The 15,107-nt window shown below is 39.9% G+C and overlaps 1 protein-coding gene across 3 annotated transcripts in view; it reads right to left on the bottom strand.

The window, feature by feature from the left end:
- GRB10 (growth factor receptor bound protein 10) overlaps positions 1–15,107 on the bottom strand; it is a 205,171-nt gene that overhangs the window by 63,171 nt on the left and 126,893 nt on the right. For all 3 annotated transcript variants that reach the window (XM_067569995.1, XM_067569994.1, XM_067569996.1), the window contains one exon: positions 12,012–12,153. In XM_067569995.1, coding sequence (XP_067426096.1) covers positions 12,012–12,153 — 142 coding nt within the window. The remainder of the gene's footprint in view (positions 1–12,011; positions 12,154–15,107) is intronic.

Below are 15,107 nucleotides of genomic sequence, written 5' to 3'. Positions count from 1 at the left end.
TCTACTGGCAATACTTTTATGTTGTTTTAGATAAGGACCAGTGAAATCTTCATGTTATAACACGAAGTGACACAGGAAATTAAACTCCAATAACTAGGGTTCCTTCTGTAAGATTTCTATGCACTTTCATTCCGGTCTGTAATTAACATTACAAATAAGCATAAAACTCATCTAATTTCTCACTTTGTAACTCTTTTTGGTTTTTGCCATTCTTAAATGGGAAGGGAAGGAACCTAATGTGATGCTAACCTAATGCTAGAGAGGGATCAGCAGATAACTCTGAATTCTATATACAAAGAGAAAAGGGCTTTAACAAGCAGTATGTGGGAAACAAAAACCAACAGTTTCACTCTAGAAGCAGCAACTGATTCTTGGTCTGAACCAGGAAGCAGTAACTGTAAATGACAGCTGCTTAGACCAGTAAATGAGGGACTAGTTACTTAGCCATTACTCAATAACCTCCTATTCATATTTACTGTTGCGCTCAGAGTTCCTTTTGCTTTAGATGGTTTGCTTAGACAATGAGAGAGCACTTCCTGTACATTTATCTTAAAACCCCTTTTCCCTCCACCAACTCACAATTTTACTCACTGTAAATGGAAAAAGACTGACCTGTAGCACCCCAAGAGAACTACAGTGCTTGTGACCTAGGGGAAAAAGAGGGGCAGTCAAAACCTACCCAGGATGGAAAAAATGTCCTATGTTTTCAGCAGTATGTATGCTATGAACCATTACTTCCACATTTTTCTAGGTCATTGATGCAAGAATCAGGCTTCCCAGGAGGCAGACAGCTTTATTAGTTTATGTGTACTTAACAGGATGCCAGCTCTCTGTACTCATCATGCACCAACACCAATTCAGTTCCAGATTACACACCACACATTAAAAAAAAAAGTTAAGATGGATTTGCTCATTCCCTATTTCAAAGATATTTACAGTTAACCAAAGTTCAGAGCCATACTTAATTTCTAGTTTAAAAACTACTTAAGTAGGGCTGCAATTTAATAAAGCAGACTATGCTAGCAGTCTGCTGGAGGTTCTGTTATAGCACCACTTCGCCAATGACACTACATTTCATTATTACCACCACCTACTTCACATCTGTATGATTTGTGGCTTGTGTAGACATACCCACACTAGCTTTAATGAAGCTAGCTAGCTAGCTAAAAACAGTAGTGAAGAAATGGCAGCACAGGCTAGAAATACAAGTATGTACCTCCAGTTCTGGGCGAGCTTGTACAGCCTGTACCACCACATCGTCACTGCTATTTTTAACCAAGCTAGCTAAATTAAGCATGCCCAAGCTGCAATCACACCTCCAATCTTAGTGTACACATACCCATAGTCTGAGTGGGTGGGAAATGGCTTCTGTAGCAGATACCATTTCGGAGTGTCTCCAACAGTTCCATCCACAGAACAGATGTCCTTTAGCTAAGGTGCCTGGATCAGCAGTGTTCTGTGGGCAACTTCCTCGTAATTCACAGCATTATGCGATTTGGGAACTGGGATAAAGGAAGAGGGAGGTGACACACAAGAGGATCTGTTTCTCACTAAGTGGTTTATAGAGTGAAGTAGTTTCTATATCCCTGGAGTAAGGCAGCCTGTGTAGCACAATATGTCCACTGTACTTGACTGATTTTTCCATCCAACCCAAGGATATCTTTATAATTCTTATTACTACAACCTATTACATTTTTTTTACCATGTGATGTTTTGATTCATTTGTTTCCCACATTTCTTGAATGCCACTGCTAAAATTCAATACTAGAGTAAAATCTGCATGTAGAGATTTTATGTACATCCAAAAGAAACTTCAGAATTTTTGTATGGGTACATTTGACTACTGTGAATTTATCACTACACATTTGACATGGTATTATAATAATCTCCATCTTCCATTCAGATTCGGAAATAATCAGTAATCAAAGAATACCTAAATTGTTTATTACATGCTTTTGTAAGAATTACTACAATTCTAATATCTTGTTGAAGGTGACAGTCATGTAATATCACATGTTCAGAGCTCTGTTAAGTTTGTGACCTACTATAGCTTCAAAGTTTCAGAAGTAACATTTTCCAGCACACTACAAAATTTAAAGACAATACTTGGCTCGGACTATTTGAGGGCGTCCTTTTGACAGACAATGGCATAATGCAAGAGTCAATGCTGAGCCACAAACCATTAGGACAAGCTGTATGGCTTTGCCGTGTCAGATTCAATTTGTTAAAGAAAAATGTTCAAGGTTCAGCCCTAACAAACCAATCAACAAAAGAGCATCTAGCTCTGAAATAATATTTTTCTTTGATATTACCAAGAGTTTATTTGCTTAGTGACTAGAATCATGGTATTCCAGGAACATCAGATCTCAATTCATTGTCCATAAGAGTCTGTGGAGGGGGTGAAAAGGAAAAGAGGCAGTCTCCACATGTCACAAGTCACTTCCTCTAACTCACTTTTGTTATTTGGAAAATCACCACATTTGGATGAATACTGCAAGAAACATTTGAGAATATTTGATTATAAGCCTCAAAAGCCTTGCTTTTGGCTCAGACTTCAGCACAGCACTTGTGCACGTGCTTGTGCTTAACCATAACCACGTTCTTAACTCCCACCGACTTCAATGTGAATTAAGCATGCATTTAAGCGTTTTCCTTAAATTGGGGCTAAACCTTTTATCTGCAATCTGCCAACATACGTTGGAGTTAGCCTTCAGCTCATTAGAGATTTGTGGAAAAGGAAGTGTCACAAATACTTGAGAGTATTTATTTGTGCTGGAAGTATTGCCATAGCAATCTTACTTTCTTTGGTTCAGGAGTCATTGGGGGGGAAAAAAAAAAACTTGACCAGTAACAGAATGAAGAGTAAATTACTAACAGATACTCCAAGAGTTGCTTTTTATACTTTGCCAGCATGAGACATGCTCACAGAAGCACTACGTCAAATTTTGGCTCGAAATATATTTATTTTGTAAAAGTCAATCCAAATAGTTCACGAAGAGAATACAGGGGTGAACTATACAGAGTGGTCACAAGATAACTTGCCTGTTACCTCAGTGAAACAAATTTATTCAAGGTTAAGTGCATGATGGGAGAGGTTAGGTACGTACAGAAGGGGAACTTGTGTCCCTTTTTCGATATATAGAGCAATTCCCAAACAATTCCCAAACAAACAGAGCCCATATGCTGTAACGGAGGAGATCTCAACTATCACTCAGGAGTTGCTGAGGTAACACTTTACTTGCGCACACTTTTGGTTTTCCATTTTTTTTTTTTTTTTAAACTTGCAGCTGTATGAAAGCTAAAAAACCCTTTAAAAATTCAACAGTTTAGTAGAGTTTAGATCCCCTCTCCTCATGATGCCAGGATGCATCTGACCCTCCCACAGAGCCAACACATCAGTGGAAACAGGCCCATGGTAATACTGCTAGTAGCATGGTCCACAGTTGGAGACAGAAAGCATGCCTAATGTTGATACAGAATCACTGCGCAAGTGCCCTTTATGTATGCAGGATGCCCTTCCTTTTAACAAGTTCAGGTTTAACTGGTCTCGAGGCTTGCCTCTATACATATTACTGCCATCCTGAAGCCCAGATTGAAGGGATTAATGTTAACAGAACAATCTTTACAGACCAATAATTCCATAGCTCTAAACTAGCTAAGAATCTGTAATACAAAACAAGTCCAACAGAGTTATAAGGAAACTATAAATCAAGAGAGCAGAAGATGGCAGAGAGAGCATTCTTATAAAGTTGGCTTATGATACCAAGCTGAGAGGCATTGCAAATGCTTTGGGGGATAGCATTAAAATGCAAAATGATCTGGACAAACTGAAGAAATGGTCCAAAGTAAATAGAATGAAATTCAATGAGGACAAATGCAAAGTACCCCACTGAGGAAGGAACAATCAACTACACACATACAAAATAGGAAATGAGCGCCTGGGAAGGAGTATTGCAGAAAGAGAGCTGGGGGTCATAGTGGATCACAAGCTCATTATGAATCAAGAATGTAACAGTGTTTTTTAAAAAGGTGATTATTATTCTTGGATGTATCAGCAGGAGTGTTGTAAACAAGACGTGAACTAATTCTTCCATTCTATTCTGCGCTGATAAGGCCTCAACTGGAGTACTATATGCAGTTCTGGATGCCACATTTCATGAAAGATGTGGACAAACTGGAGAAAGTCCAGAGGAGTTCAACAAAAATGATTAAAAATCTAGAAAACAAGACCTATGGGGAAAGACTGAAAAAAATGGGTTTGTTTAGGGAAGGTCTACACTACCACTTAAGTCGGTCTAACTTACATCGCTCAGGGTGTGAAAAAGGACCCCCACCCCTCCCCCCATAGCGACGAAAGTTACAGAGACCCAAGCGCTGTGCACACTGCATATGTTTTGCAGACATGGAATATTTATGCCAATGGACAGTGCTCTTCCATCGGCATAAAGAGTCTTCACCAGAGGCTGTTTAGCTGTGCCAATGTAGCACTTCCAATGTAGACCTGCTCTTCGCCTAAAGAACACTGGAGGGGAGGACATAAAACAGTTTCCAGTACATAAAAGGTTGTTACAAGGAAGAGGGTGAAAAATTGTTCTCCGTAGCCTCTGAGGACAGGACAAGAAGCTATGGGCTTAAATTCCAACAAGGGAGAAAAACTTCCTAACTGTCAGGGTAGTTAAGACCTGGAACAAATTGGCGAGGAAGGTTGTGGAATCTTTGTCACTATCTAACCTGTTCTTAAAAACCTCCAAACATCTGTCAGGAAGGGTCTAGTTCAGAGGTTTTCAAACTGGGGAGCATGTGCCCCCTTAGGGTGATGCAGAGGAACGTTGGGGGTGGGAGGGAAGGGTGAATAGCAATGCCAGGCAACTCAGGCTTCAGCCCAGTGCAGCAGGGCTCAGGGAAGGAGCACTCCAGTCCGACTCACTTTTTTTTGTCTTGGTTGAGGGGGCGCAACCAAAAATTGTAACTCAAAGGGGTGGCTCAGCTCAAAAAGTTTGAAAACCGTTCGTCTAGCTATTACATAAGTGCAGGGGACTGGACTAAATGACCTAGTGAGGTACCCTGCAGTCCTACAACTTCTATGATGCTATAAGATTAGTACTTGTCCCACCGTGACTTGAGTAGTTCAGTTGTGTCCTTCAGCTGAATGAGGTTTATTAAATTCCTACTAAAGCTGCAGTCTATTTAGGGGATGGAGTAGACAGAGAACATAGAACATGTTGGCTTTTGGTGCAATTCATAAGCATGTAATCTTAGTGCCCAGTGAACCAGGAAGTAAAAGCAGCAAGATAATTCCCATTTTTGCAGTTTCTCACCCAATATTGGATGAGAAAAGATTTTAAGTTTTAAATTAAGGCAATGTTAGCCATACAAGTACTGTTGAATTTTTGTTTTTTAAAAGAAGGGGCACCGTCAGTCTTAATATTTAGGCAACTACTGCTTTCACAGTTTTAAAATGAGCACACTGAATGCATGCTGGGTTTAGTGGATCAGTCCTAGCAGCTTTCTGTACAAAGTTACGGTCACTTAAATTAATTTGAGCATTTTTTGTTTTATAATCTAATTATAATCACTGTAACATTTTGCCTCAGTATTATAGTATCATGTAACTATTATCCATTAGCATGATTTATCTACTTCAAAAACTGCCTCTGGCCATCTCAAAGAACGTAATCTCATATTTCTCAGATATTACCTCTCTCATAAGTCCTTCAACTCCAACACATGTACAGCATAGATTTGCTAAATTTATTTTTAGCCCAGTTAACATTACTGCACTATTTCCATTTATAACATGAGTTATAAATATAAGGACACACATCGGCAAGGTGCACGAATATAAAAATCTATAGTGCATGTGTATGCAAGCTAATATATATTTGCACTATAGTGAATACTATAGTAACGTTCAATATTTGCACAGGGCACTTGTGGCATCTACTGTCTCACTTCAAGACATTTGTAAAGGAGTTAAAGAACTATTATGATGCCTGTTAAAACATTCATATATCTATGGTTTTTCCCACTTTGCCAGGGCAGCCATCTCCCAGTACCACTGACACTGGTTATTAAGCAGCACTCCAGAGCGCACACACCATCCGTCCGCCACTACAGAAGTCTCGCTTCGGAACAGACAGCCAAAGTGCTCCCTAGAGTAAGACCAGCCTGGTGTCCTAAGGCATCTTTTTTTGGTTTTTTGTTTTTGTTTGGGTTTTTTTGGTGAATTTGTATATAGGAAATATTTAATGAATATTTGCAGAACTTTGTGATTGGCTTTCTGAATGACTTTCTGAAAAGTGACACTACAGGAAAGATAAAGGCCTCAATTCTCTGCTGTAAACCTCTCGGTACAATAGCTGGTAGAGGGACACAAAAGGTTTAAGTCATCTTTGCCCCTCCTTAATTTTGAACTGGTCCCTGACACAAGAGTCAGAGCTCCAAGTAGACAACACGCACACCTGATGGCAGTGCTGGTCAGATTCTGTGGCTAATACTACCGGGCGCTGATTATGAAGAAAGATGAAAAAGACTGGGACTTTTCAGCTTGGAAAAGAGGGTACTTAGGGGGATATGACAGAGGCCTATAAAATCATGAATGGTATGAAGAACGTGAACAGGGAAGTGTTATTTATCCCCTCACATAATACAAGAACCAGGGTCACCCAATGAAATCAACAGACAGCAAGTTTAACACAAACAAAAGGAAGTACTACTTCACATAATGCACAGCCAACCTGTGGAACTTGATGCCAGGGGAAATTGTGAAGGCCAAAACTATAAACAGGGTTAAAAAAATAATTAAATATGTTCATGCAGGCTAGGTCCATCAATGGCTATTAGCCAAGATAGTCAGGGATGCAACTCTATGCTCTGGGTGTCCCTAAACCTCTGACTGCCAGAAGCTGGGACTGGATGACAGGAAATGGATCACTTGATAATTGCCCTGTTCTGTTCATTTCCCCTGAAGCATTTGACACTGGCCATTGTCATCAGACAGGCTACTGGGATAGATGGCTCATTTATTTGTCTGACCCAATATGGCTGTCCTTATGAGTGACTTCCTATAAACTAACAGTTGTACACCAAACTCACCAAACCAATTAAACACTGGGAAGCTATCATTTCTTTATAATGTCGGCTCTCACCAAGTAAAAAGGGACACAACTAAAGGTGAGACCTACTTTTTTTTTTTTTTAAAACCACCTTGACCATATAGTCCCCCAGGGAAGGTCCGACCTCCCTAATCCTTTCCATATAATCATTGATACTACCTGAAAAAGAAATAAAAGGCACAAGCAACCCAGAGGTAAACAAACTAATGCATGTCCACTGATTTATTTACTTAAGAGAGTCTGACATTGTGCACTTTTATTTATTTGTTTATTTAGACATTTGCAAGGTTGCAGCAAAGACCAAAACATAAGAAGTACTGGAAAGCCAAGAGATTTTAGGTAGAACCACCACCGTAGGCCCATACTCTGCAACTGGGCCTTGGGGACCTCAGAGGTTAATGTGGTCTGGCAAGGGCACAAGCAGCTGCCTACATGAAGCCAATGCAGGATTGAGGCCAAAGGCAAAGCTTGAAATAAAAGCGAACTCAACCTGCTGCAAACACTTGGTATTTTAGTTAAGTAACATCACTGTTGGTGTGCTCAAATGCAGCCTCTGCCTATGCAATGACAACTTTTAGGTGAAAAATTAGCTAGGTACACATATGAAAAGTTGATAATTTATGGCTGGTCCTACAGAAACTCATGTCCCTGACTTCAAAACAGTGACAATATAAACCTTTCTGGGAAGATAGATTATGAACCTAATGACAGCTAAAAAGTCTGTTTCCATGAGTTCATGAGTTCACTAGAAAAGAGTAAATAAGTTTGGTACATCAAACTGCTATTTGGAAGTTTGCCTTGGCTGTATAGAGAGGGATGCAAGACGTTTGCCCTATTTTCACAGTTGAAAACTTCACTGACTCATACAAGATACTTTAGACTAATATCCTGTGGCACTGCAGTGACCTGTGTGTAATTATTGCATGCTTCTTCCAAAATATTTGTACACAACCAGAAATTATAGCCTAAGTTACCAACAAGTTTATGGTTTATACCAGCAACACAAAGATGGACTTCAATTAATGGTAATCTAGCTGTCCGATGTTTTTAGCCACTTTCTAGACAAATGTTTGGTTTATTTTCTGGTTACAATTTTCCTTACATAAACATATTTATCCTGTTAAATGATGTTTAAAAACCTTCATCTCCCCTTTCTCCCATCCTGCAATTGTTGTGTCTTTCAGATTTGAGGGGCAGGGAGGAGGGGAGAAAAATCAAAAGATCTTGGTATTCTTATTACCCCTTCCTCCAGTCCTTTCCCAAGAAATGGGAGAACTTAAGTATTTAAAGAGATCTTTAGTTTCATTTTGGTATTGATCACATCTATTTAAAAAGGGCGTCTGATGGAAGGGGGAGGTCAGTGCTTTTAGAGTAAAAGGAGTATATGGGGTAAAAAGTGAATACTTGGGCTTGTATCACTTCGGTGATTCCTCAATCTTGTCAACATTCCCCAAAATAATAAAGCAAAATGAAACTATTGAGCTATATGTGCCATGATTTTGAGATGGTGCTTAGAGACTCAACAGCTCATCTGGCAAGTATTGCTTTAAGAGTCATAATTTCTTCCAGTGCCAGACATGATAGGTGTTTTGTTTACCATGCAACTGATCTGTGAAGTGACAACATGTAACTGTTTTTTCCTGCAGCATTTCCTGAGTCAACTCTGAGTCCTACTCTGTTTCTGTTTAGCGTGCAGCACCAGCTTTCAACTCCCCCAGAATATTCCCTCCTTGGTTCATTCTCTTACTAAAATCTTTACTATGCTAATTTCCATACCATTTAGTATGAACAGGTTGACATCTGGGCCCCCCAACTGTGACCTCCCCATAAACACTCAGTCTGCTTCTTTCTATAGCACTGAAATGCATAATTACATCACCACTGCAAACTCACTATGAAAGCATATTTGTCTAATTACCATTCATCCTTAGACTTCCTAAGGCATAAAATGTTTGACCATCCTAGCACTAGTCCTGCCTGACCTTCTTGCCTCCCATCCTCCCCCCCCCCCTTTTTTTTTTTTTTTTTTTAAACAGTGTGTTAGATCCACTGTCAGCATTTCAGATGGTTCTCTTCAGGTCTCAGCCCCATCACTGTGAAAGTATCACCACATGGTAAGTCTTTCACCATTTATTTTTTGTATAGGTTCTCACTAGAGACTGTTCTGTCGTCTACCATTAGATGACATTTCCTCTTAATTCAGGCTACCTGTATGCTTTCCTTCAAAATCAATGCAAAAGTGGTCTAAAGGTCATTTTTCACAGCAAAAGACCAAAGGATGCCTCCATTGCTGAATTCTAGCTACTTTAAGCTTCCATTATTAAACCCCAAACAGATTAATTTTGATACCGCATTTTAGATTGTTTCCTGTAATTAGTGGTTCTATTTATTTATGTACACATTACTTTGCAAACAAGCCTATCTTTATATAGTATACCTTTATATTTTCCAGATGAAAATGGATACAGTTATTCACCTGTCAAGATTAGTCTCAAAAGACGAAAAGAACGGAAGTAATAAGTACTGAAAGAGAGTGAAAGTGAAACAAACAGTGATAGCCTCAAGTTTCTTCTCACTTGTAATATTTTTCACTGCCTTACAACTGAAGTTTGAAGTATATTTCATAATATGAAAAACAAATGAATAAAAGACGACAGTTCCATAAGCCATACCAGATTTATTTTGCCCTACTGAAAAGTCCAAACCAAGCCCCATTCTGGATCTGGGTAGAGAATGTAAATGGAGCAACCCCAAAACAGTGCAGAAGTGATGTCCTAAAGCACATCCTGAATCAAGCAGTAGCAACTGGACGAACAAAATACAGAAACTGACTGTACACTATGCACTTGACAGCACTGAATAACAGATATATATATATATATATGTCATGTTCCAGTTACAGTAAAAAGATATTATGTGTGATAAAAGTAGATGTAACATTTTCAGATGGAAATATTGTTTTCAAGTGGTGTCCCTTTAAAGAATCTGACACACTGAATACCTTTTAGACAGTAGCCAATACTCTGATGGCAATGTGAGGTGAGGAAGCTCTACACCTCACCAGACTGGACTCCTTTAGTCAATTTGCATGACCATTCCCTCGAAACACTTCTACTGTCACAGACAGAGGTGAAAACCCTTGTTTCCCTCCTCCCACCCTTGGAATAATTGGCTCCAAGGGCTTGGCAATGCACTGGTTTTACATTAGAACAGTAAATGACTTAAAGGTATTATCAGAGCATTTGATCTACAAGTCAACAAGTAATTGGCTGGCTTCAATACAGTTCCTAGAGGACTGGTATCCATTTTACAGACCACCCCATCTCAACTGTCACTTTTGTTGTTTCATCACAAAGGCTCTGTAGGCTTGGAGACAGAGTTACACTTCTCTAATGCCTTACACATCTCGTGCAATCTCTCCACTCATATTAAAGGGTATTTAGTTTATCCATTTATATTTAAATTAAATTGTTGACCAACTATAAAGCTCTTTCCTTCCTGAATCACTGACACGCAGTTCAAGTTAGGATCTTATGGCTTTCAGCCACTTTTTAGGCTGCATTTGGTTTCATTTTATGAACTTAAAGCTATAAAAGGTATTGACTACTGAAGTGCAAGTGTGTAAGAGTGAGAAACAAAGATAGAAGGCCTGAATAAATTACTGGAATCTCTTAATAGATGCAGCCAGTCTCAACCCATGCCTTGCCACTTGGAAAAAAGGCCAGAAAAACTGTTCTGTTATCATGTGCTAGGAGTCACAAGAGAATTGCCTACTATTTTGTTTCCTTGGATGCACAAAAGTACCATTTCCCAGCACTCAAGATGTTCTGGGCTCTCTAGTATCTGGGGACAGCACAGTATCTGGTCAACAGATCATGTACAGTTAAGAAATTTTAATCCAGTGAGAAAGTGCCTTTACCAAAAAAAAGATATTACTATCTATTGTGTGGAGGTAAATTGTGGATGCTTATTTCAATCTAACAACTTTATTAAAAAAGGAAGCTGAGAAAACTACTTCGGTCTTCAGTCACAAATTAAAGTGTTTTTAAAAAATAATAATAATAATAATTTAATCCTAGTGTAAATTGTGCATCTCAAAATAATCCACAGCTTCTTGGCCCAAGTGTACTCCTTATTTCAAGAGTGCTCCAGGACTAATAGCAGGGCTGGTGAAATAGCACTCTTAATGGGGGGTAGAAATAGGTGGAAAGGAGGAAAAAAAATATTTACATGACACTTATAGGCTTATTTCCTGTGTGAGCACCCCTCTCTGACTAAGTGTCACTGTAAAACTCTCAGAGTGAAGAGCCACTCAAGACAGCTTTACATCAGTTAGTTGTGCTCCTAAATCCCATCCCCCTGCCCTCAGTCATTGGATCTAAGACGAATACTTTGGTTTTTGTGAAGCTTTATGAAGTACATTAAAACCAATAAAGATCGCACAGTATCTTTAAAAGCAAATAGCCAGCTATTGATAAAGGCCTTGCATTTTTAATCAGCAACAGGCTGGTAAGCCCTATTGTGGCCCACAGGATATGCAGTCTAATATACCCAATTACTGCTCTAAGCAAATTATCCTGACTTCTGAATTAAATGAAACATTGCCTAGCATAATGAAATTCAGAAGAGGATATTAAACATTATTGCTTCATTCTCTACAAACATCCCCCATCAACTACAAGAGAGCTTCTCATATCTTGGTACTTACAAACCTTTCACAGCTTTGAAGTCAGGCTGCAGATAGTATTGTCTTGCCAGTATTACACTGCTCAAGTACAAGATATATAAATATTTCTAGCAATCTTGAGGTTTTCCTTCCACCTTTACATTGACGTAATCAACCGTCAGCTTAAATGAGAATCTGTGATAGTAGAAGTTCTTCTACTCAATACTCACGTGCTTACTAGCAGGTTGACTCTGAGGTAAAGATCCAGGAGCCAGTACTGGAGAACTTGTAGGACTGCAAAGCTCTGGAAATGGATTTGGTATGGCTGGCAAAGATGATGTTCTAAACTGCTGTTCTTCTTCTTGGAGACGTCTATAAAACACATAAACTGAATATTAAAAGAAGAAATTACATCTCCTGACTAACCCACTACCCTCCATTTAGGATACGGATATCATACAAGGCTTAGAAAAGGGGCTCAAACAAAGCTTGTTATAAACATTAAGAGGTATTTTTTCACAATAACATACATACAATTACTGTGACTGAATGACCAAACTGGAAAATGCACGTTTAAAGTGACCAGTCATGCATCTAAAGCTTGTTTTGCTGCATCTAACTTGATTTGTGTGTGTAATTGAGGTAATTGTGCACACAAATCAAATGCACATTTTGTTCAGAAAAATCAGGCCTATATCATAGATAGCAAAGGTTACATTGAAGACGTATTTTATGTTCTACATGCAAAAGTACATATAGTTAAGCTCTTTCAAATGGATGCAATAGAAGGGCTGCTACTGCCAAATTCTGGATCTGAACAATCCTGCCAGCACAGTTCTTGCAGGCTTTGCCACCAGTCCTGAAGCTCTAGCATAGGAGCAGACTGCTGAAGTGTCGCAGTTGAGTCTAATTACTAAGGTGAAACATAGTTAGGATCTAAGCAACTGGGCCCTAGACAATTCAACTATTTAGACTAACCAGCACCTTGAACTGCTGCCATAAACAGAAGTACCCAATGAACTTGGAACAGAGGTAATGAGAACTATAGATAGCTAAAATTAGACCAAACAAGGTTTAATTCTTGACCATTTTCCCCACTGAGATGTGGGAATCACGTACTGCTAGTTGATCCCCTCTGGAAACTGTTGAATTGAAACAGACACTGTACTGGGGATAGAGCAACGGGAGTTTCATTTTTTGGTTTGCCAAATGTGTTTTTGGAGGTGGCATCAGATGTCTCTCTCATGGAGCCCCTGTTGCGGTGAGCATTACATGGAGCTCAATTTCACCCAACGTTGGCTTGCAGTTAGCCTACTAACCTTAAGACAACTAGAGTGATGCAAGCTTGGCTAGCTGGCACACCCAAAACCGACCACTGCCAGTGTGGGACTAGCGCAGGCTTTTTTGCAGCAATGAACTGCACACGAAACATTACTCAAACAGGAACCCAAAACGGGCCCCCCTCATTGAGTGATGCATTCACTAGTTTTGTTCTTTCGCACACAGTCTAGATTTGCTGATTGCAGCATATTCACTCTGAAAACTACTGGAGCTCCTCCTGTCACATGAATTGAACCCACTGAAGCAATGCCAAGGGGCAATTATTAACAGCTATCATCATCTATGGTCATACCCCAGCAGCGAGGGAGTCAGATGCATTGACCTGGGCGGTGTTGCCTCGGCCTCGTAAAGGAACGCCTGTACAGCCCTCATAAAATGATCTCCCATCTCTGAATGTATCATAGGAAGCAAGACTTTCTCATAGATATGGCAACATAATCATCATTGCTACTTATGCACCCACTAACCCTGCCACCAAGGAGGACAAGGAACAATGTGCACAAGCCATGTATGACGTCAGCAGCAAAGTATATGCTCACAAAATTGTCACTGTGCTATGCAATGCCAACGCCACACCTGGGCATTTCTTTGTGAATGTGACCATGAACTATAATAGTGAGCATCTCCTCGAGCTTCATGCCACAACCAATCTCCATGTTTCGGACATCAGTTTCCAGTTAAAAAACTTAAATGCATGGACTTCTTATTTGAATGATGGACGAACCTGCAAAGCAGTAGTTCACATTCTCATAGCCAATTAGTGGAGAAGCTGAATACACCATTGTGGGATATTCCAAAGTACTGAAGCTGGCAATACTGACCCTGGTGAAACTGAAGTTGAAGGCCACTCAAACAATTAATGATTTAGATTTACAGAAACTGACTGATGTTGCTGTCAAAATGGAACATCAGGCTGAAATCTGCAAACAATTTGCCACTCTAACCTTTGGAGATGAAAGCTTTTAACAAAAGCAAATCAACAATTTATGGGATTGTTTCCAATCTCCTATTATGGACTCTGCCAACAAAGTGCTGGGGAAAAGGCACACAGTCCTAAATATCAACAGGCAAGTCAACAGACCATAGGCATCACAGAAAAATGTGTAGCTCGCTTAAGCGAGAACAACTGAAAATATTTATACCTCAATTCTTTGCGTAACACGGTTTTAAAGCAGGACTGTGTGATGTTTTGGGCAAATAAGGCTCAACTGATGGAAGCTGCACTGACCAGAAATGAATACAGTACAGTCTATAAAGAACTGCACAACTTAAAAGCCAGTCTGCGGAACAAATCCTTGCTCATCAAGGATGGACACAGCAACATACTCAGCACTGAGGCAGAATGAGTAGAAAGAAAGAACACTTTCAGGAGCTTCTTAAGTGCCCCTTCAGAGCAGCAGATGTGCTGTTTCAAGAGGCTGTGAAGAGTCCAGTGACCACCCTTTGTGTAATGTGACGTCACAATCAAGTAGGTTTGAAGCTCAGTCTATAAGCTCAAGAAAGGCCATGCCGACAGTGTTTTTGGTTTTGCTGTTGAGCTGATCAAGCACAACAGAGATGATCTTGGAGTGGCTGACCCACATTATAAAGTGATTATTATAAAGTGATTATTCCCCTCTATTCGGCATTGGTGAGGCCGCATTTAGAATACTGTGTCCATTTTGGGCCCCCCACCACAAAAAAGATGTGGACAATTTGGAGAGAGTGCAGCGGAGGGCAACCAAAATGATTAGGGGGCTGGAGCACAGGACTTATGAGGAGAGGCTGAGGGAACTGGGCTTGTTTAGTCTGCAAAAGAGAAGAGTGAGGGGGGATTTGATAGCGGCTTTTAACTACCTGAAAGGGGGTTCTAGGGAGGATGGGGCTAGGCTGTTCTCGGTGGTGGCAGATGACAGAACAAGGAGCAACGGTCTCAAGTTGCAGGGGGAGGTCTAGGTTGGACATTAGGAAAAAGTTTTTTACTAGGAGGGTGGTGAAGCATTGGA

Source organism: Emydura macquarii, unplaced genomic scaffold, assembly GCF_026122565.2.
Source record: "Emydura macquarii macquarii isolate MOO-44397 ecotype Brisbane River unplaced genomic scaffold, CSIRO-AGI_Emac_v2 contig_2975, whole genome shotgun sequence".
Taxonomy (NCBI): domain Eukaryota; kingdom Metazoa; phylum Chordata; order Testudines; family Chelidae; genus Emydura; species Emydura macquarii.
The sequence above is the reverse complement of the archived record's forward strand: the minus strand, read 5'-3'. Positions and strand labels throughout refer to the sequence as shown.